This window comes from Platichthys flesus, chromosome 22 (assembly GCF_949316205.1).
Source record: "Platichthys flesus chromosome 22, fPlaFle2.1, whole genome shotgun sequence".
NCBI classification, from domain to species: Eukaryota; Metazoa; Chordata; class Actinopteri; order Pleuronectiformes; family Pleuronectidae; genus Platichthys; species Platichthys flesus.
The window spans coordinates 14,898,042-14,920,506 of NC_084966.1; the positions used below are offsets into that span (position 1 = coordinate 14,898,042).

At 43.7% G+C, this 22,465-nt stretch overlaps 2 protein-coding genes, 7 non-coding genes and 6 pseudogenes across 11 annotated transcripts in view; 14 read left to right on the plus strand and 1 right to left on the minus strand.

Moving 5' to 3' along the window:
• Positions 1-46, plus strand: part of LOC133933902 (5S ribosomal RNA) — a 119-nt gene extending 73 nt beyond the window's left edge. Inside the window, exon 1 of the ribosomal RNA XR_009912114.1 lies at positions 1-46. This exon is cut by the window's left edge and continues 73 nt beyond it. This is a non-coding gene — a ribosomal RNA (5S ribosomal RNA).
• The window catches only part of LOC133933462 (histone H4-like), a 556,161-nt gene that overhangs the window by 473,852 nt on the left and 59,844 nt on the right, over positions 1-22,465 (plus strand). The gene's annotated exons all lie outside the window — the stretch shown is intronic.
• LOC133942633 (5S ribosomal RNA) lies at positions 109-227 on the plus strand (annotated as a pseudogene).
• LOC133942216 (5S ribosomal RNA) lies at positions 270-378 on the plus strand (annotated as a pseudogene).
• LOC133942491 (5S ribosomal RNA) lies at positions 6,334-6,452 on the plus strand. Its single transcript, XR_009915848.1, has one exon. It is a non-coding gene; the product is annotated as a 5S ribosomal RNA (ribosomal RNA).
• On the plus strand, positions 6,515-6,633 carry LOC133942246 (5S ribosomal RNA; annotated as a pseudogene).
• Positions 6,696-6,814, plus strand: LOC133946554 (5S ribosomal RNA). The gene has a single exon (XR_009918243.1). It is a non-coding gene; the product is annotated as a 5S ribosomal RNA (ribosomal RNA).
• Positions 6,877-6,995, plus strand: LOC133941132 (5S ribosomal RNA; annotated as a pseudogene).
• LOC133936115 (5S ribosomal RNA) lies at positions 7,058-7,176 on the plus strand. Its single transcript, XR_009914227.1, has one exon. It is a non-coding gene; the product is annotated as a 5S ribosomal RNA (ribosomal RNA).
• LOC133938352 (5S ribosomal RNA) lies at positions 7,239-7,357 on the plus strand (annotated as a pseudogene).
• LOC133936116 (5S ribosomal RNA) lies at positions 7,420-7,538 on the plus strand. Its single transcript, XR_009914228.1, has one exon. It is a non-coding gene; the product is annotated as a 5S ribosomal RNA (ribosomal RNA).
• On the plus strand, positions 7,601-7,719 carry LOC133934598 (5S ribosomal RNA). Its single transcript, XR_009912774.1, has one exon. It is a non-coding gene; the product is annotated as a 5S ribosomal RNA (ribosomal RNA).
• LOC133940319 (5S ribosomal RNA) lies at positions 7,782-7,900 on the plus strand (annotated as a pseudogene).
• On the plus strand, positions 7,963-8,081 carry LOC133934954 (5S ribosomal RNA). Its single transcript, XR_009913117.1, has one exon. It is a non-coding gene; the product is annotated as a 5S ribosomal RNA (ribosomal RNA).
• The window catches only part of LOC133933464 (histone H4-like), a 408,656-nt gene continuing 407,172 nt past the window's right edge, over positions 20,982-22,465 (minus strand). For 2 of the 3 annotated variants that reach the window (XM_062380586.1, XM_062380590.1), the window contains one exon: positions 20,982-21,311. In XM_062380586.1, coding sequence (XP_062236570.1) covers positions 21,000-21,311 — 312 coding nt within the window. In that variant the 3' untranslated portion in view covers positions 20,982-20,999. Of the gene's footprint in view, positions 21,312-22,136; positions 22,149-22,465 lie in introns of those variants that run through there. The other variant, XM_062380588.1, reaches the window with a different exon arrangement.

The following is a 22,465-nucleotide window of genomic DNA, read 5'->3' on the forward strand; positions in this document are numbered from 1 at the left end:
AGTACTTGGATGGGAGACTGCCTGGGAATACCAGGTCCTGTAAGCTTTTTTCCACTTTTACCTGACTTATTTACATGTATAAATAAGTTTCAGAAGGTGGACTCATTCGCTTACAACCACACCAACCTGAATATGCCCGATCTCGTCCGATCTCGGAAGCTAAGCAGGGTCGGGCCTGGTTAGAACATAGATGTGAGACTGCCTGGGATTACCAGGTGCTGTAAGCTTTTACCTGACGTATAAACAAGGTTCAGAGGGTGGACTCATTTGCTTACGGCCACACCAACCTGAATGCGCCCGATCTCGGAAGCTAAGCAGGGTCGGGCCTGGTTAGTACTTGGATGGGAGACTTCCTGGGAATACCAGGTGCTGCAAGCTTTTTTCTTCTTTTAACTGACGTATTTACATGTATAAATAAGGTTCAGAGGGTAGACTCAATCGCTTACGGCCACACCAACCTGAATACGCCCGACAGCCCTTGAACGTACCACGGAGTGACGTCATCATCCAGCGACCCGGTAGCAAGCCACCGCGGGTGGCTGCTGTGGAACTATTTTTGCCTTTTTTGTCTTTTTTTTTTTCTTCTCTTTCCCAGCTAGTCTTGTGCTCTTTCTAAATCCCCCTTTCTTCTCTATCTCTTATATGTAAATCCAACCGGACATTAGAGTTGTGATTGTCTTGTTAAGTGTTTGTTTATGTCCCCCGCGGCAGTGACGCACTGTGCGGGGGCATCGTAGCCGGCGAGGAAGTGCTCCAGAGACTATGGTGGAGATAAACACTGAGCAGGTGAGTTTAACCGCCGTCACCCAAGGAGGTGAGGGCGGGACAAACACGGAGCTGACGCAGGGTAAGAGCTGCAAAACGAGTGAGAGGAATGACAGGGAGCAGACAGTAATGGTGGAGATGGAGGGCGAGGGCGAGGACACGGCTATGGAGCTCATGCGGTGTGTTCGCGAGCTATGTGGAGGGCTATTGGCGTGCCGACAGATAACGGAGAGAAAATATGAGATGACAATGAGCCACCCTAAGGGGAAGGAGAGGCTCATGGAAGGCTTTAAGATAGGGGAGACTCGGGTGCACGCCAGAGAACTAGTAAATGACGAGCTGGTAGTGTCATTTATGAGTCTGCCCTTTTATATTGAGGACAGGGAGATACTGGCAAAGTTGCAACTATGGGGAGTAGCAGCAGTATCTCCCATTAAAAGAAGGATGTGGCCAGGGACAAATGTGGCAGACGGGACTAGGTTCCTGAAAGTGAAGTTTAATAATGAAATACAATCGCTGCCGTACTCTGCAAGATTTGACACTGCGCTGGGGGCAGAGTATTTCAGGGTGCTACATGATAAGCAGGTGAAGGTGTGCAGGCTGTGCATTAAACCCGGGCACATAATGAGAGAGTGCCCGGAATTTCATTGCAATAGATGTGGAGTGCAGGGCCATTATGCAAGGGAATGCAAGCAGGGGAGGAAGAAATGTGATCTGTGCCAGAACCTTATGAATGAATGCAGATGCAATAAGAGTGAGGCAGAAGATGGCACAAGTGAGAATGGAGAAGAAAGTGAGAGCGGAAGCAGTGAGGAGGGGGAGGCAGAGGAAATGGAAAGTGTGGAGGAGGGAGTCGGAAAAGAAACTGAGGAGACTGAGAAGGAGGATGCAAGCAGGCAGGAAGGAGAGAGGCCGGAGGAGGAGACGGAAGGCGGAAAGAAAGCTGGAACGGACCGGAACGAGAGAACGAGAGGAAACAACGAGGAGGAGGATGCGGGCAGGAGGAGAGGAGTGCTGGAACGTGAGGTGAGGACGGAGGCGACGGCAGAAAGGAGGAGAGACGGGATGGAGAAGAAACCGCCAAATACGAAGGAGACGAGAGGACCAGAGAAGGGGGCGATGGTCGAAAGAAAAGACGGAGAGGAGGAAGTAGGCCCGGGGAGGAGGAGAAGAGAGGACAACACAGGAGGGAAGGAGAAGGCAGCAGGTGGAGCGAAGCCCACTGAAACTGCAGAGGAGACCACCACGCCACAGACGGTAGGAGCTGAAACAGACATGGAGATAGAGGAGCAAATAAAACAACTGAGGAAAAGACAAACTAATCAGAAACATATGAGGAATAATAAGAAAAGTAGAACCAAGGAAAAAATAAAATGAAAATAGCAATACTACTAATGTTAACAATAATATCAATAAATGCAAGGGGGCTAAAAAATAAAATCAAAAGACATCAGATCTATGGAGAGAGTAACTATGATATAATATGCATACAGGAAACACACTGGGATGAGAGATGTATGAAAGAGGTGGAGGATGAATGGAGAGGAGATGTGTATGCAAATAATGGGGAAGGGAATGCAAGGGGTGTAGCAATATTAACAAAAAAAGGAGTGATAGGGAATGTGAGAAGGTGTGATGATGAGGGAGATGGGAGGGTGATAGGGATCAAATTTGAATATATGAATGAGGAAATGAAGCTGGTAAATGTGTATGCTCCGAATGAGGAGAAAGAAAGAAAGGTGATGTTTGAAAAAATGGAAAAAATGTGTGTTGACAACTGTATGATTGTTGGGGACTTTAATGTGTGGTGTGGGAAACTGGATGTGTCAAAAAACATGCATTTTAAAAATGATACAACAAGAGAGGTATTAGAAAAACTTAAAAGTATGAAAGGACTGAGTGATGTATGGAGAGAAAGAAATCCAGAGGGGAGAGAGTTCTCAAGAATACAACTGGTGAAAGGGGAATTAAAACAGAGCAGGATAGATTTAGTATTGAGCACGAAGGGCTTAGCAGAAGGGATAAAGAGTATAGAATATATAACCACAACTTATAGCGATCACAAGGTGTTAAAATATACAATAGGAGGGGAAACAAAGAGAAGAGGAGGGGGGGTGTGGTGTATGAATGGTCGGTTGCTCAAAGATGAAAAATATAAAAAAGAGGTGAGAGATTACATACAGTGGGAGATGGATGAGAGCATGTATGAGGAAGAAACGGGGAGGTGGTGGGAAAGGTTGAAAGAGGGGATAAGGGAAATAAGCAAAAAACACAGTAAAAATAGGGGAAAGAAAGAGAGGGAGAGAGAAAAAAGGTTAAAAGAGGAGTTAGAGGAAGAGGAGAAGAAAGCGGGGGAAGGAGGCAATTATGACATAGAGGGATACATAAGGAAGAAAGATGAACTAAAGGAGATAGAACAGAGAAAGTGTGAAGGTGCAATAATTAGAAGTAGGGCAAGATATGCAGTAGAGGGGGAAAAATGTACAGGTTATTTCTTAGGGCTAGAGAATACAAGGCAGGAGAAAAATTATTTTGAGAAAGTGGAGGGAAAGGGAGGCGAAAAAATAACAGATTTTGTAGGGATAGTGGAAAGAGTTGAAGAATTTTATAGGGAGTTATATAAGAAAGAAGAGGTAGATGAGGAGAGTAGCAGACAGGTGGTAGACAAGATGGAGGCTAAACTGAATGATGAGGATAGGGAGGTGTGCGAGGGAGAGATAAGTAAGGGAGAGATAGAGGAAGCAATAAATGGGTTAGGCAGGAATAAAAGTCCAGGGATAGATGGAATAATAGGCGAATTTTATATAGAGTTTAGAGAAGAATTAGTACCAGTATTGGATAGATTATATAGATGGATAGAAGAGAAGGGAGAAATGCCGCATAGTATGATAACAGGGTTAGTTAGCATCATTTATAAAAAAGGAAGTAGGGACAAATTAGAAAATTACAGGCCACTCACAGTGTTAAATGGGGACTATAAGGTTTTAGCAAAGGTGTTAGCAAATAGATTGAAGGGAGTAATAGGGACGGTGGTGGGAAGCACACAAGCATATAGTATACCAGGGAGAGACATAGCAGACACAATAAGTAGCATTAGGGATACAATAATACACATGAAGAGAAACAGTGGAGGGGTTATAGCGAGTTTAGATCTTAATAAAGCATTCGATAGAGTAGATCACGGATATTTGTATAAAGTGTTAGGAAAGATGGGATTTGGAGAGAAATTGATAGGATGGGTGAGGAGAATGTATGAAAGAGCAGGAAGTAAGATTAAGGTCAATGGGATAGTCACGGGTGAATTTAGAATAGAAAGATCAGTGAGGCAGGGATGTCCGCTATCGGCTTTGCTGTACTCCTTGTCGGCAGAGCCGTTAGCGGTACTCATTTTGAAAAATAGGAGGATTAGGGGGATAGAAATACCGGGTGGACAGGTGAGCACTCTATATCAATATGCGGATGACACAACGGTGACAGTTAGGGATAGGGAAAGTGTAGTTGAAGTATTAGGGAGTGTAGAATTATATGGTAGGGCATCTGGAGCCAAAATAAACATAGATAAGTCAGAAATAATGTACATAGGTTGGAGTAGAGAAAAGATGGGAGAGATAGGATTGAAGGAAAACAATGGGTACATGAAGGTGCTAGGGATAAACTTGGGGATTGAGGGAGAGGAAGGGAGGGATAGGCAATACGAAGTAATGATAAATAGCCTGAAAAAAACGTTAGGGTTTTGGAAACTAAGGAAGTTGAAACTAAAAGGTAAGGTAGTAGTGGTGAATGCGCTGATTATGAGTAAAATGATATATGTGATGAATGTGATGGATGTGCCTGTGAGAGTGTTGAAAGAGGTGGAAGGGGTTATAAGTAACTTTTTGTGGGATGGGGGGGGAGTAAGGATAGCGAGGGAAGTTTTAGAAAATGATTATGAAGACGGGGGGTTGAAGTTAGTGAATCTAGAGGGGAAAAAGAAGGCACTAAGGGTAAAAATGATGGTAAGATACTTAAGGGATGATGGAGACCATGTGTGGAAGGCCTTTTTGAAAGAAGCAATGAATAAATGTGGAGGGTGTGGGGAGAGTGGAATGTACATGAAATTTAAAAAAGGCATGATGAATGGGGTGACGGAAATCCACAAAGAGATGTTTGGAGCATGGGGTGAGTTTTTAAAAAGTGTGAAGTATGAATGCGAGGATGTGAGACAGGTTTGGGAGCAACCAGTGTTTTTAAATCCCAAACTCACGGTGGGAGGAGAAATGATTTATAACAGGGTGATGTGGAGGGCTGGGATAAGAAGGATAAGGGATTTAGTGTATGAGTATATACCAGGATTCATGGGAGCACAGGCAGTGGTGGATGAAGTAAGAGAGAATGGGGATGAAATTTGGCTAGGCACAGCAAGAGGTGAATTAGAGAAAATTAAGAAAGCAATGCCCAAAGAGTGGATAGGAATGATAGAGAGAGAAAACATGGTGAAGGTGGGAAACAAGATAGAGATGTATGTTGGGGAAGGGGAGTGCAAGGTGAGTCTGAAAAATGTGAAAACCAGGGTTATGTATGCATGTATGAGAGGAAAAGAGATACGGAGACCGGCTGCAGAGAAAGTGTGGAGCAAAGTAATGAATGAGTTGGATGCGAGAAAGATATGGGAAAATCTGAGGGTGAAATGGAATAGTATTGAATGCGAACATTTTGATTTTATGCTGAGGCACAACCGGATCTATAACAACCTAATAATCAGCAAATTTGACAGCAAGGTGGGAAAGGAATGTGATGTATGTGGGGAGGGAGTGGAAACATGTATGCATGAGTTTGTTGAATGTGGGGAATTAACGGGATACTTTGGAAAAATGAAGGAACTAATAAACAAGTGCTGGAAAGGGGATTTGGGGGTAATGATGGAATGGAAGAAATTGTGGCTGTTTGGTGTGAATGAAAGAAAGGATGGATGCAATATTAATCTAATGAACTATGTGCTGAGCCATGCCAGATATGCCGTAAAACTAAGAAGGGACATGGCCCATTACGAAAAAAGGGGATGTGAGGTATGGACGATCTTCAAACATCTGATAGAAAGAGATGTGAGATTGATATGGAGTTATATTGGGGAAGAGGAGTTTAGGAAAGGATTTGTGGAAGACAGCACTTTTATTGAAGTAATAAATGGGAATGTGAATGAGTTGAGAATGAATTTTGGTTAAAAGTTTTTTTTTTCTTTTCTTTATTCAATGAGTTAATTTTGGTTTTATTTATTTGTTGATTTGTGTGTTTCCTGTGAAATATGGTATATGCATGTAAAAATGTACAAACCTGGTAAAGCATGAAGGAATGTAAAAAAGTAATGTACATACAAAAAATGTAAATACAATATATTTTTGATAATAAAAAAAAAAAAAAAAAAAAAAAAAAATACGCCCGATCTCGTCTGATCTCGGAAGCTAAGCAGGGTCGAGCCTGGTTAGTACTTGGATGGGAGACTGCCTGGGAAAACCAGGTGCTGTAAGCTTTTTTCCACTTTTACCTGACGTATATACATGTATAAATAAGGTTCAGAGGGTGGACTCATTCGCTTACAGCCAAACCAACCTGAATACGCCCGATCTCGTCTGATCTCGGAAGCTAAGCAGGGTCGGGCCTGGTTAGTACTTGGATGGGAGACTGCCTGGGAATACCAGGTGCTGTAAGCTTTTTTCCACTTTTACCTGACTTATTTACATGTATAAATAAGTTTCAGAAGGTGGACTCATTCGCTTACAGCCACACCAACCTGAATATGCAGGATCTCGTCCGATCTCGGAAGCTAAGCAGGGTCGGGCCTGGTTAGTACTTCGATGGGAGACTGCCTGGCAATACCAGGTGCTGTAAGCTTTTTTCCACTTTTACCTGACGTATATACATGTGTAAATAAGGTTCAGAGGGTGGACTCATTTGCTTACGGCCACACCAACCTGAATACGCCCGATCTCGTCTGATCTCGGAAGCTAAGCAGGGTCAGGCCTGGTTAGTACTTGGATGGGAGACTGCCTGGGAATACCAGGTGCTGTAAGCTTTTTTCTTCTTTTACCTGACGTATTTACATGTATAAATAAGGTTCAGAGGGTGGACTCAATCGCTTGCGGCCACACCAACCTGAATACGCCTGATCTCGTCTGATCTAGGAAGCTAAGCAGGGTCGAGCCTGGTTAGTACTTGGATGGGAGACTGCCTGGGAATACCAGGTGCTGTAAGCTTTTTTCTTCTTTTACAGGACGTATTTACATGTATAAATAAGGTTCAGAGGGTGGACTCAATCGCTTACGGCCACACCAACCTGAATACGCCCGATCTCGTCTGATCTCGGAAGCTAAGCAGTGTCGAGCCTGGTTAGTACTTGGATGGGTGACTGCCTGGGAAAACCAGGTGCTGTAAGCTTTTTTCCACTTTTACCTGACGTAAATACATGTATAAATAAGGTTCAGAGGGTGGACTCATTCGCTTACGGCCACACCAACCTGAATACGCCAGATCTCGTCTGATCTCGGAAGCTAAGCAGGGTCGGACCTGGTTAGTGCTTGGATGGGAGACTGCCTGGGAATACCAGGTGCTGTAAGCTTTTTTCTTCTTTTACAGGACGTATTTACATGTATAAATAAGGTTCAGAGGGTGGACTCAATCGCTTACGGCCACACCAACCTGAATACGCCCGATCTCGTCTGATCTCGGAAGCTAAGCAGTGTCGAGCCTGGTTAGTACTTGGATGGGTGACTGCCTGGGAAAACCAGGTGCTGTAAGCTTTTTTCCACTTTTACCTGACGTAAATACATGTATAAATAAGGTTCAGAGGGTGGACTCATTCGCTTACAGCAACACCAACCTGAATACGCCAGATCTCGTCTGATCTCGGAAGCTAAGCAGGGTCGGGCCTGGTTAGTACTTGGATGGGAGACTGCCTGGGAATACCAGGTGCTGTAAGCTTTTTTCTTCTTCTACCTGACGTATTTACATGTATAAATAAGGTTCAGAGGGTGGACTCGTTCGCTTACAGCCAAACCAACCTGAATACGCCTGATCTCGTCTGATCTCGGAAATAAAGCAGGGTCTGGCCTGGTTAGTACTTGGATGGGAGACTGCCTGGGAAAACCAGGTGCTGTAAGCTTTTTTCCACTTTTACCTGACGTATATACATGTATAAATAAGGTTCAGAGGGTGGACTCATTCGCTTACAGCCACACCAACCTGAATACGCCCGATCTCGTCTGATCTCGGAAGCTAAGCAGAGTCGGGCCTGGTTAGTACTTGGATGGGAGACTGCCTGGGAATACCAGGTGCTGTAAACTTTTTTCCACTTTTACCTGACGTATATACATGTATAAATAAGGCTCAGAGGGTGGACTCAGTAGTCTACGGCCACACTAACCTGAACGGACCACTGGGAAGACGTCATCAGATCGCGACGGCAACACGTCAGCGGAGACTTTATTCAGTTTGAATCAATCCAACCGGACAATAGACTTGAGATTGTTTTGTTGACACTACGTGTTCCCCCGTGGCATTGACGCACTGTACGGGGGCTGCTGGGTTGCAGGTACTTAACTGAAAACCAAATTTGAGATGACCATGAGCCACCCAAGATGCCAAGAAAGGTTGATGGAGGGGTTCAAGATGGGTGAAACCAGGGTGCACGCCAGGGAGATTGTCAATGACGAGCTGGTGGTGTCATTTATGAACCTGCCATTTTACGTTGAGGACCAGGAAAAACTGGAGAAGCTACAGATCTAGGGTGTGTCGGCTGCATCCCCGATTAAGAGGAGGATGTGGCCGGGGACAAATGTTGCGGATGGGACACGGTTCCTTAAAGTTAAATTTAATAATCAACTTCAATCTGCTGTACTCGTCTAAATTCAGCACAGCGCTAGGGGCGGAATATTTCAGGGTGATTCACGATAAGCAGGACAGAGTGTGCAGGATGTGTATTCAGTCGGGGCACCTGATGAGAGTGCCCTGAGTTTCAATGTCACAGGTGTGGAGTACAGGGGCACTTCGCCAGGGAATGCGGCAAAGATGTAAAAAAATGTGATCTATGCAGGAACCGGACGGAGGAGTGCAGGTGAGATAGGAGTGAGACCGAAGAAGGGAAGGGGGAGGAGGTGAACGAGAGTGAGGGGGGGAGCGAGAGTGAGAGCAGTGAGGAGGGTCACTCGGAGGGAATGGAAAGCATAGAGGAGGAACACGTACAGGGAGAGGGAAACATGGCAGGGACGAGAGGGCGGCTGCGAGAGAGGAGGGAAAGGGAGGAGGACACTATGAAGAAAGTCGCGTGCGGGATGGAGAGCGGGTGCAGATGGAGACGACCAAAGGGAAGAGGGGCAGAGAGGAGAAAAGAGAGCAGGAGTCAAGCAAGGAGAGAGGGCGAAGGAATGACGCGGCGGCGGCTGCAGAGGGGAGGAGAGATGCGCAGACGGTGAGGACGAAGGAGAATGGCTCGACAAAAGGACGGAGAGGCGGAGTGGAGAATGCGGACCTGGGGCCAAAGGAGAGGAGGCAGCACGGCAACAGGAAGACGGAAGAGAGGAGAGAAGTGCAGAGTGGAGTATCTCCCACCGGGTCTGGAGAGGACACCCGCACGTCACAAACGGTAGGATCCAAGACTGACATGGAGTTAATGGAGGAAATTAGTCTAATAAGGAAGAGACAGAACACCAAGAGGCACAAGAGGATTAGCAAGATAAGTAAGAGCAAGAACAAAAAATGAAAACAAAAATACTACTTGTGTTAATAATAATAATTATTTCAATAAATGCAAGGGGGCTAAAAAACAAAAACAAAAGGGAACAGATATATGGGACGAGCGATTATGATACATGTTTACAGGAAACACACAGGGACAAGAGATGTATGAGGGAGGTGGAGAATGAATGGAGAGGAGAAGTATATGCAAACAATGGTGATGGGAATGCAAGGGGGTAGCGATATTAATAAAAAGAGGAGTGATGATGAGGGGGATGGAAGGATGATAGGACTCAAATTTGAATATATGAATGAAGGGTTTAAGCTGGTAAATGTGTATGCGCCAAATGAGGAGAAAGAAAGATGATGTTTGAAAAGATGGGATCAATGTGTGATGACAACTGTATGATCGTGGGGGATTTTAATGTGTGGTGTGAGAAACTGGATGTGTCAAAGAACATGCATTTAAAAATGACTCAAGAGGTATTAGAAAAACTAAAAAGTATGAAAGGACAGTGATGTATGGAAAGAAAGAAATCCAGAGGGGAGAGAGTTCTCAAGAGTACACCTGGTAAAAGGGGAATTAAATCACGGCAAACAATTACGCTGCACTGAACGGTAAGTGTAAATGTAAAGTGAAAATAACGAAACCAGTCAGTATGACTTGTGAACGAATATCAGTCACGTCTTTCTAAAACAGTGGTCATGCGAAAGGGAATGAGGTAACTGTTTACTCTACTAAACCAATGCAGGTCAAGTGAAAAAGGATCCAAAGACTCATACAAAGCCCCAGTCGGGAGATGAACGAATCCTTTCTGTTTCCTTGACTGAGCCTATGCATCAGTCCCGATGCGTGGCCACGAGAAAATGAACGAATTGTTCACGAACGACACATCACGAATGGGGTGTCTTCTACAGATGCACCATAGAGAGCATCCTGACTGGCTGCATCAACGCCTGGTATGTCAGCTGCACCGCCCTGAACCATAAGGCTTTACAGAGGGTGGTGAAGTCTGCCCAGCACATCACCAGGACAGCGCTACCATCCATAGAGGACCTCTACACCCAGCGGTGCAGGAAGAAGAGCAGCCGGATAATTAAAGACCCCTTTCAACCCAGCCATAAACATTTTTGCCTGCTGCCATCTGGCAGACGGTACCGCAGTATCCGGGCCCGCACCACCAGGCTCAGAGACAGTTTCATCCCCCAGGCCATAAGACTTTTAAACTCCTCTCCGTAACATACACTCCTGATCAAAATCTTAAGACCAGTTAAAAAACTGCATGAATTTGCATTTTGCACTGTTGGATCTTAGGAAGGTTCTAAGTAGAGCTTCAAAATGCAAAAATAAGAAATGGGAACACGAGACCAAAAGTTGTGAGCAGGCAATTTATTGAAAACAACAATTTAACTCAAATAAGCTGTTCATCAGCTGATCAAAAGTTTAAGACCACAGCCTTTAAAAGCCAAAATCTGTGCAAAATTTGGATTCCATGTCATTTCCTGTCAAGTAATCATACTGTGAAGATCTCTTGATGGCAAAGGCAAAAAAACTCACCGTCTTTGAACGTGGTAGGATTGTTGAACTGCATAAACAAGGCCTCTCACAACGTGACATCGCTGCTGAGGTTGGACGCAGTAAGACATTTTGCATTACTTAAAAGATCCTCAGGGTTATGGAACAAAAAAATCAAGTGGTAGACCCAAAAAAATCTCACCGGCGCTGAGCCGGAGGATCCGAATGGCTGTCCGTCAAGACACGGGACGATCCTCGTCCCAAATTAAGGCCATTACTGGTGCTGACTACAGCCCAATAACCATCAGGCGGCATCTGCGAAGGAAGGGCTTCAAAAACAAGAAACATCTTCAAAGCCCACGTCTCCTTCAACGCCTCAACATTGCCCGTTTAGACTTTGCAAGGGAGCACCAAACATGGGACATTCAAAGGTGGAAGAAAGTTTTATTCTCTGACGAGAAAAAATGTAACCTTGATGGTCCTGATGGCTTCCAACGTTACTGGCATGACAAGGAGATGCCACCTGACATGTTTTCTACGCGGCACAGTGGAGGGGGCGCCATCATGATCTGGGGTGCTTTTTCCTTCAATGGAACAATGGAGCTCCAGGTTGTGCAGGGGTGTCAAACAGCAGCTGGCTGTGTGGAGATGTTTCAGCGAGCATCCCTCATAACTGAGGGCCCTCGTCTGTGTGGTAACGACTGGGTTTTTCAGCAGGACAACGCTCCAATTCACAATGCCCGTCTGACTAAGGTTTTTTTCCAGGAGAATAACATCACTCTTTTGGACCTTCCTGCGTGTTCCCCTGATCTTAATCCAATTGACAACATTTGGGGATGGATGGCAAGGTAAGTTTACAAAAATGGACTTCAGTTCCAGACAGTGGATGCCCTTTACCATCTTCACCACTTGGCGCAACATTCGCACTAGCCTTTTGAAAACACTTGCATCAAGCATGACAAAACAAATTTTTGAAGTGATCAACAATAATGGTGGAGCTACTCATTACAGAGTCAGTTTTTGACACTTTAATTTCTGTTTTATTTTTTTTATTTTTTTTTGCTGTGGTCTTAAACTTTTGATCAGCTGATGAACAGCGTACTTCAGTTGAATTGTTGTTTTCAATAAATTGCCTTCTCACAACTTTTGGGCTCTTGTTCCCATTTCTTCTTTTTGCATTTTGAAACTCTACTTAGAACGTTCCTAAGATTCAACAGTGCAAAATGCAAATTCATGCAATTTTTAAACTGGTCTTAAGATTTTGATCAGGAGTGTATAATGACGTCACTTTCTGCCTAAATTTGGGAATGTTTCCTACCTTAAGATTTAAGGACCCGCTGAAAACCCTCTCTCCTCTCATTATTCCATAGGCAGTTCAAGGTTAGTTCAGACGAAGAGAAACACACTGAACACATCTGGAGACAACACTTAAACGTTTGAACTTAAGATGCAAGGCGCCTTAAGATATTAACATGTCATTATGATCTGTACCTATGCTAGAGAAAGTCATTAGCTGGATATTAAAATACCATTCATTGTTTGTATCTGTGCTATGGTTATCTATTAGCTAAGGGAATATACTACACCATCTTGTAGGAAATACCCGTTGGCTGAACTGGACTTTCACTGGATGGGCGAAGCTGAGAGAGAAGCTCTGATAGAGAAGGATCGTCTTGCTGCTGGTTAATCAAATCACTAAGAGAGACAGACAAAGGAACAATAGGCAGCCACACAACATCGTCAGATATAACTTCAATTTGTTTTCTCTTTACCAGTCTGTGCTCGGGTTACTGCACATGCTGGAAATACCTCTCGGTCAACAGGTCCCCTCATCAGTCGGGTAGAACAACCTACCAGTGAAGGCAGTATATCAGGCCGTAATTTGTTTCCAGCCAGATCATTCCCTAGGATGATCGCCACTCCTGGAACCAGGAATGATGGCCGGACTCCCATGGACACCTGTGCCTTAACTAAAGAACAGCACAACAAAAAACGATGCAAAGGAGCCAAAAACAGTTGCATACCCTTCTTCCAGTGTCCCTCCACTGGACAATAGTTACAGGTTCTGCTTTGATAAGGAGTATTCATTAGCCAACACAACATCTTTCTAGCTTGATGCTCATTTATGTAAGTAGTAACTCGGTTAGGAAGAATATCTTTAAACTGAACAGAACCAATTCCTTAAGATCTTCCATTTCATTTCTCATAAGCTACAAGCCAGCGATTAAAATGGGTGGTCAGTGCTCGCTCCAGCTCTACATACGTTTGCTCTTCTGATCTTCTCAGTTTCCTGAACTGCTGGCGATCGCCTCCGGCACAATTTCATAGGACCTAAGCCTCTGTGAGCCCACATTGCAAGAACAACATCTCTACATCAGTCCACTGGCATGCTTGACTTAACCGCTCAAAAAGAAAAGAAATTACCCACATCCTTCTCACAAAATGTTGGTAGTAACCTTAAAATATAAACTACATCAAAAGTATCTGTGGACACTGCTGGCAAAAATGGATATAACTCACACTCTTTAATCAGCTCCAGTTCAACCTCACGCGGCTTAGTAGTTAAATTTAATCATTCAAACTCCCATTCTTGATCCCTGGCATGAACTCGCTCTTCATGGGCACGTGATTCACTTTCCTGTTAGTGATGTAGCAACATAATTTCTGTCTTCTGTTCAACTGTTATGTCACCAAAGTCATAAAGGACTGCCCTCTAACCTTGATCTACCAGCTACTTCCTCTTCAGCAACAACCTCATCTCTGGAACAAACCGAAGGGGGGAAAAACCAACCTGTCCTAACTGGGCCTTTAAAGTAGAGTACATTACTTCCTTGTGAACCGTTCTATTTCATAATGCTCTGCAATTTTTAGCAACTGCTCCCTGGTACATTTTCCTAGCACCTCCACACTTGGAAACTGCACAAATTCCTCCATGGTAGCCATCTTTTCAAAAGAACCAACCCATATATATATATATATATCATCACCTATATCATCTATATCTATCATCACCTTTGGAATACCTTTCCACTGACTATCTGCCTAACCAATGCTAACTACCTTCTATAGACCCTAGTCTTCATGCATTTCATGACAGGTGTTTTAAACACAAAACCAATGACCAGGTAAAGCCCCAGCTTTGCTGTTACTCACCAGACGGACATGGATGTGTACCCAAGACAAAGTCAAATCATGTTTATGCACAAAAATAACAAACAAAAATAACAAACCAACAGACCCCCCGAGAGAGATACTTGTTGTGCAATAGTAGGAGTAGAATTGACGTTGGCTTATTATTAATAATCATGAAATATGATTATTAAATTAACAATTATTTATTAAAAATAATCAAAAATGATAAAGCTATTAATTAAGAACAGTAACACATTTAATTAGAAATGATACGGTTATCCATTAATAATAGTTAAAATAATTAATGAAAACAATAAAATTATCAATTAAGAATAATACAAATCTGTAATCATTGCTTATTGTCGCGGGGCACCACCCTGGTTACAGGGACCAACAATTCAATCTTTAAATATCAGTCTCATAATGATAAATGTCAAATCAATAATCTCAATATTTAATATTAATAATTATTTAATTAACAGTGAAGGCTTCTAAGTTCGAGCACAGGCAATCATAATCCAGCTGCAATCACATACATATGCACAAATAATCACAGACTACAGATACTTTAATTACAAAAGCATTTATTAAAAAGGGGAAATAAAGTTGGTGTTATTTAATGTTTCATCATTTTAACAAACTCCGATATTTCAAAGATAAACACAGCAGCAGCACTTATCACAAGTCAGAAAGTACATGTAAAACCGGCGGTCTACCTATGTATGTCTGTCATGGTATGCGTGTGTGTCTGTGTCAAAGTGTCTCTCTGTGTGTGTGTGTCTATGTGGGTGCATGTGAAATACAGTTAGTGTTATTTAATGATTCATCATTTTAACAAACTCCCATATTTCAAAGATAACAACAGCAGCCGCTTATCACAATTTAGAAAACACATGTATTCATCTATGTGTATCTGTGTGTGTGTATCTGTCTGTGTCTATCAATGTGTCTCTGTGTCTGTGTGTGTGTGTGTGTGAAAGAGCGAGAGAGAGAGAGAAAAAGAAGGGGGGCGAGGCGATGACGAAGTCACGTCACATCTAAGATGGCGGCCGATCATGATTCGTGGAACCAAGGCCTAAAAACTCTCAAAATGGCGAATTGACTACAAAACAAGATGGCGGAGCCGTTATGAATTTAGAGCCAGAATGGGAGGAGAGTGAGAGAGGAGGCGTGGCAATAATAGACTCAAAATGGTGGTTTAACTTGCGTTCTTCAAAATGGAGTCTATGTTAATGACACCATGTGGCCGGAGCTCACACTGGTGGTCACATGAATTACACAAAGGGATTTTCAGACAAAGAGAATTCTTTGTCTCTGCTTTGGCGTTCGGCCGCATGGCTTCCAGATGTGTCCAGCCTCTCTGAATATAGATTTAACTATGTCACATGAACTGTATTCTAAATACAGATCGGATGTGTGTATAGGTCGGTTTAGAAGGAGAGAGAGAGAGAGAATACAAGGAGAGAGCAAAGCTCTCTAAAAGCACCGTCAGAGACAAGTTACATTTACTTTACCACTCAGCACCCAAGTGGCGTTGTGTGCTGAGGTTTGACCGGTAAAGTATCTTTAAAGTTGTTCAAACGGTCACAATGAGCTGGAGACGCTGCTCACGGCGCTTAAAACTATGGCACAAGGCCGTAACCGGAAACCGGAAGTGGCGAATCGCCGCTAAAACACTAGAGACTCTGCGGTCTCATACAAAACAAATACATTCAAGTATTAAAACAATACGCTACGTATTAGATTAACATCTGCCCAGACAATAAAGCCTCTTACTGTGACCTTCACGGTGTTGCATGCGCGTGTCGCGCGGATATTTCGGAAGTCCAGTGAATAATCGTGGCCGCTCAAGCTCTGCTGCGCTGGTTCCTCTGTCGCAGCGGCGTCGGCTGGGCCGAATAGGAGTAGATTCGTCTTGCTCCTCAACGGGATGAACATCGTCCTTCTTCAGGGATGTGGAGGTCGTGCTCCTCAGCGGAATGAATCTCGCGCTTCTGCAGGGGACGGCTGTGGAAGCCGTTTGTAGATTGTTGGGAAAAGAAAGTAAAGTCCGTGGGGAAAGTGAAACAGTCTGAGATTGTTCCGCGTGCAATTTCCTGTTTGGTCTTTTCAAGTTAAAACAGCAAAAGTCCTTTTGAAAATAAAAACGTCGACTGAGATAAAAGACAATGAAAGAAATGAAAGAAAATAATTAAGGTTACCCCCTTTAGCAACTAAAACAGCTGGGAGGCCCCGAAGGGGCCTCATGATGTCTTCAGAGCAGGGTAAAAATGGCTGATAAACTAAAAGTTAAGGTTACCCCCTTTAGCAACTAAAACAGCTGGGAGGCCCCGAAGGGGCCTCATGATGTCTTCAGAGCAGGGTAAAAATGGCAGCGATTATTGATCTCTCAGTGGTTTTATTCTACCTGAGAGGTTCTGCCTCCTTGAGGTGCTGGTCATAGGATGATGCTGGCTTTAAGCCAATTGAGTGTCAGAGTTGGACCTCAGTGGGCGGGGCTTGGAACTCAGCGGGGGTCCTGAAGGCTCTTCAGGACATTTCCCAACCACCAGGGGGAGATTCTCAGGCCTGCTGGAGAATGTTTTCCCTCCAAAAGTTTTACGACCATTTGTCCTCACCGTCGGCTCCAGTGTCTGGTGTTCAGCCTCTGGACTGTGGCCCAACATACTGTTGCCTATTCCTACCAGGAAAGGTAACTCCAAAGGTAAATCCCTCTAATTAGTGCCTGATAAGTAATGCAATTAGTTACCGATGTAAGCTCAAAGTACTACATTCACACTCTAAAGTTATCACACACCCTGGGCAACCAGTACACTATTCCAGGGGAAACTTAACCTACTAGAGGCCTATTACTTTCTCAGGACAGAAAAGAGTGAGAAACAAACCTGGATCTGGATTTCGGACGAGCCCCCACTTGTTACACCTTGGCTCATATGTGCAACAAGAAACACTGAATGGCACAAAGCTCTGCAGTTACAGTATATGCATTTATTCTACAGGAATAATACTACAAAGAACAAAATGCAAAGAAAAGAGTATACCCGGTGAATGAGAGACCAGAGCCCAGTGTGCAGGCCTCTAAAGTAGTGGCCAATCCCGGGTGTGCCACATCCCGTTAATTACCAAGGTCTGACTCCGCCTACAGGAGCCTGAAACACAACACAAGTACAGCAGACAACTCCAGGGTTGTCACAAGATGAATGACATGATGTATGAGGAAGATATAGGGAGATGGTGGGGAAGGTTGAAAGAGGGGATAAGGGGCATGAGCAAGAAGAAGTAAGAACAGTGGAAAGAAAGAGAAAAAAGGTTAAAACAGAAGTTAGAGGAAGAGGAGAAGAAAGCTGGGAAGGGGGTAATTATGACAGAGGGATACATAAAGATGAAAGATTAACTAAAGGAGATAGAACAAGTAAAGTGTAAAGGTGCAATAATTAGAAGTAAGGCGAGGTATGTAATAGAGGGTGAAAAATGTACAGGGTATTTCTTAGGGCTAGAGAAGACAAGGCAGGAGAAAAATTATTTTGAGCAAGTGGAGGGAAAAATAAAAATAACAGACCTTGTAGAGATAGTGGAAAAGAGTTGAAGAACTGTAGAGAGAGTTATATAAGAAAGAAGAGGTAGATGTGGAGAGTAGCAGACAGGTGATAGACAAGATGGAAGATAGACTGAGCGATGAGGATAGGTGTGCGAAGGAGAGATAAGTAATGGAGAGCCAATGACTGGATGTGGCTTTAACTTTTAAATATCTCGTCCCATCAGTCACATTATTTCCAGGCGACATCCTCCTCTTTATCTGAGATACTGCCGAGACTACCCAGCCCTGGAGTTTATCTAGTATCATACTGTCACTGATGTAAAATGGCAGATTCATTAATGATACCACCAGCTCATCATTAACTGGCTCTATAGCATGCACCATCGTTTCTCCAATTTGAAACCCATCCATGAGCCTCTCATTCCCTTTCGGGTGACTCATGGTCATTTCATTCTTTTTTTCGTCATCGTCTACACACACAGCTCCCTCACACACCTCATCAGCTCCATCGACGTTGCTTCATCCTCGCCTTCCATCTCTACCATTACGGTTAGCTCCCTCTCATTCCCTTGTTTCTGCACCTCTTGCTCTGCCTTTAACTCCGTGCCTCTCCCGCTATCACCTCCGTGGGTCACCGCGTTTCCACTCACCCGCTCCGTGCTTGCCTCCGCCATTGTCGCGAGGTACACTTCCAAACAGGCATCAGACACCCCCGCACAGTGCGTCACTGCCGTAGGGACACACACACACTAAACAAGACAATCACAACGCTAACGTCCGGTTGGATTTACACATAAGAAGAAGAAGAGGTAGAAGTAGATAGAGTAGAAGAAACAAGATGTGGTGGTAGATCTGGTGAAGGGGAGAGCCCAATGTGCAGCCCTCTTAAATACTGGTCAGCAACAGGTGTGCCATATCACTGCTGATTATTAAGGTCTGACTCCGCCTACAGGAACCTGAAACACACACAAGCACAACACCACAGCAGGACAACTCCAGGGTTGTCACACAATATTATGATAACATTGCACCTTAATTTTTATTTTCTGCACATTTCCCCTGATTTATTTACATGTATTAATAGGTATTGTGGGTGAAATCATTCGCTCACAGACATACCACGCTGAACACGCCCATTGAGGTCGTCACAGTGAGATGGCAAGAGCAGTGAAAGAAGCCAAACTTAAGTGTCTATTCCACAAGTAAAATAAGTTTCTACGTCAATGTATTGTCCGTTTTTCGTTTGTTCGAAAAGAAGAGTTTATTATTTTAAACAATCCCCTGACAGATCTTGCTGTTTGGGGAAATTTCGATTTTTTTATTTAACCTCGAAAGACGGACAGCACGGCAACAAACGAGAAGGAGCAGACAGACGTAAAAACAATCACGGACAGAGCAAGAGGAGGAGATGAAAGATGTGAAGTAAAGGACGGACAACAAGAGAACAGACAGGAAAATGCCAGTGAGAGGGCACACGGACCAAACACTTCCACCGCTGGTCAAACGAGGCACAGAGGGAAAATATGCGGAGAGGAGCAACGAGGGGAGAGAACAGGAGGTCTCATTTATAACCGTTGCGGGGGCTGAAACGTGCGCACGCCACTTCTCAAGCAAACGTTGCGTATTTCCACGCAAACTCTGACCCATGCGTACGAACGTTTTGGAGAGGGGAAAGTGGCGACACAGACGTGAGGTGGTGAACTGAAGTCAGATTATTGATCCACTTCATCATTTACAATAAAACCAACAGCTTAGTTTTGCTCGAGCGACATGTCTGTTCCACTCGAACCTTTTAATTTAAACATGACTTGCAGCAAATTACGTTTAGAGTTACGGAGCCGAGTCATTCATAGGTTTTAATAATATCTTCAAACACTGCGTGTATCATCAAATCACTGCAGTGAACGTGACTGTGCCATCAGGCTCACAGAGCGCACTGGAGATCACTTACAGGAAATGAAGAAACTTTCCAAATATTATCCCAGAGGAGGTGAGGATCCACAGATGTGAGGGAATTGGTCCGAGGCTCTAAATAAATAAATACTACCGTGACAGTGGCAAGGGGTTCTGCGTGCATGCGAATGGAAGGATGAGGAAGAAGAGAGGGTTCAGCGATGTCTGATCAGCTGATACAGATTATATTGATCTGTGATCTGTGATATTTTGTTTTAACTTCATGCTCCGTTCTCTCTCTCGTCTTCACTCACACCCGTTCTCCGCAGTCCGTGCTGTTTTCGTTCTGTTTTTTTTTTGTCTTACGTTCGGTTATTTCCACCGCTTGCTCCCTTGTTACCAAACTGACTCCCAGCTCTGCACTTTCCTCCAGCCGTCCCCTTGAAAAGTTTCTCCTTCGATGTATGTTAGTTTCCTATGATCTGGTCTGGCTATGATTTGGCCTGAGTCATCAAAGCACACTGTCTGAAGTTATTGTTTGATCTGAATTAAACTGTACAATGTGCAAGGTTTTCTTTATGTAAAAGTTAATTTAAGACAGAAATAGAGTATCAAACGTAAATATAAGCATGTAAATATCAAGTTTTGCTAAGATATCTTATTATTATTTCAGAGGAGCGTGACTCTGGATCAGTTCAAAGAGCTCCACTTGTTTGCTGAGCTTTCGACCACTTCTCAGGGTCTTCTTCAGTGAACTCAAATAGCTTTTGCCTCATCAGGTGAGCTAAGGTTGTAATGTTGGTCGTGAGATAGTATATTTTAATTATACGCTGACAAATTTACTAAGTGTTTAAATCATAAAGCTGAGAAAAACATCTCCTAGAAAAACCCTCTACTCCCTGTTAGTAAATTTAACATCGTAACTTTCACTCTGTAGGTGTTGCAGTGTCTGATGACAGTTCATCAATACTTTAGTTTAATGACAGCCACTGATCAAGTTGATGCAGCTACACAGCTCATTTCTATGACTCAAACAAGTAGCTGCAATAAAACAGGAGAAGCTGAGCTACTGGAAAACAAAGCTTCTGACAGGACATGTAGGAGAGTTCAACTGGTAGTGGACGTTGTTCCAGTTCACATATCTGGAGAGCAGTTCTATCTGTTGGCTGCCTGGTGTTACTACAGTATATATACATACATGTGTATAAAGAGATAACAGTTTAATATTAACTGTTTTTAAGGGTCACTTCTACGTTTAGAAATTAAAGAGGAAACTACGATTAGTAAATGTTATGTGATGTTTTGATATTAAATAACTTTGAAATCTTGACATTGTAAGACATCTACTCGGAGAACGACTTGTTGTTGAGCAGAGGATGTGAGCTCTCATTGACTCGGTGTGTGGCTCTTAAAAGAGCCGTTGTGTTGTTGAGCTGTTGGAAAGTGAGTTTATCCGCCGAAGCCGTAGAGAGTGCGGCCCTGTCTCTTCAGAGCATACACCACGTCCATGGCGGTGACGGTCTTCCTCTTGGCGTGCTCGGTGTAGGTGACAGCATCGCGGATCACGTTCTCCAGGAAAACCTTCAACACGCCGCGGGTCTCCTCGTAGATCAGACCGGAGATACGCTTCACTCCGCCACGGCGAGCCAGGCGGCGGATGGCGGGCTTGGTAATTCCCTGGATGTTATCGCGGAGAACTTTGCGGTGACGCTTTGCGCCTCCTTTACCGAGCCCCTTTCCTCCCTTTCCTCGTCCAGACATCTTTCTTCAGTAAGATGAGATCTAGTCAATGCACTGCTACGCGGAAACACAACTAGTCATAGCCAGAATAAGGACCTATTAGAAGACAGAGGCAGCCGTCTTCCTCCTCTGTGGATTCTCATGGCCGCTGATAAATACGTCTATGGTGCGCTAGCGCCTCCACAGGTGTGGATGTAAGACGGCAGATATTAAGTCTGACACTTTCTCAGTTTTGTGTAGCAGTAGGACTGTAGCACGTTTCCATCAAGTAGGAATAGTGCCGGTGAAAAAGGCTTGGTTAGAAATAAGAGTATCGTTAGGATTGATTGTGGAAGTACTTAGTCAAAGTATGAATATTGAGCAGCCTTGAATGAAAAACAATGGTCACACAAAGACTCAGCTCACGATGTCTCACTTAGCCCTCCTGTTAGCCTCACATTTAAATAGTTTATCCTTTTAGTCCTTTGGACCCCAGCTATTAAAACCCTCCATAACATTATTGGAATACAAATTGTAACCTAAGTGACCAAGTATGTAACCAAGTACGGTGTTTGTGTTTGTTAACTACTTAAATAGCTTTATATCTAAAACACAACCCCCAACCAAACGTGTTAGTGCAGTGTCCAGCAGTGTAAGCACTTGATGCTTGTGTGGAACTGTTTTTGAAAGTGTTATGGACATTTATTATAAGTCCGGGCTGACAGTGTGACTATGTTCACCTTTCATTTTGCATCATTGGATACTGACCAGTTTTAAAAGCACCTCATGTATGCTTGAAAGTGTTGTTGATTACAATCTGACATTCTGCTGGATTCTGTTTTACTATATTCATCTGGTTTTGTTTGCAGATATGGACATTGAATAAAATGGTCATGGTTTTGTGGGGGCATCCTTAACATTGTATTTTCATCCCCCGTAACCTGTAGCCGTCCACAGCGACGGGGAGCTTGTCAACATGTTGGTTTATCCCGAATATGAGAAGAGCCGGTCTGGTCTAATTTCAACAAGTATTTACTAATATGACGCCTTGTGAGTCTTCAGTAACCATGCACCATCTCCAGACAAAACAACGCCTTGCCTATCTGCCCTCCTGAAGCTGGGCCAGCTGCATGAACTCTGTGTGGAAGCTAAGGGAGGTATGCTTTAATATAAAAAGTTAAGTATGAGAACAAGTA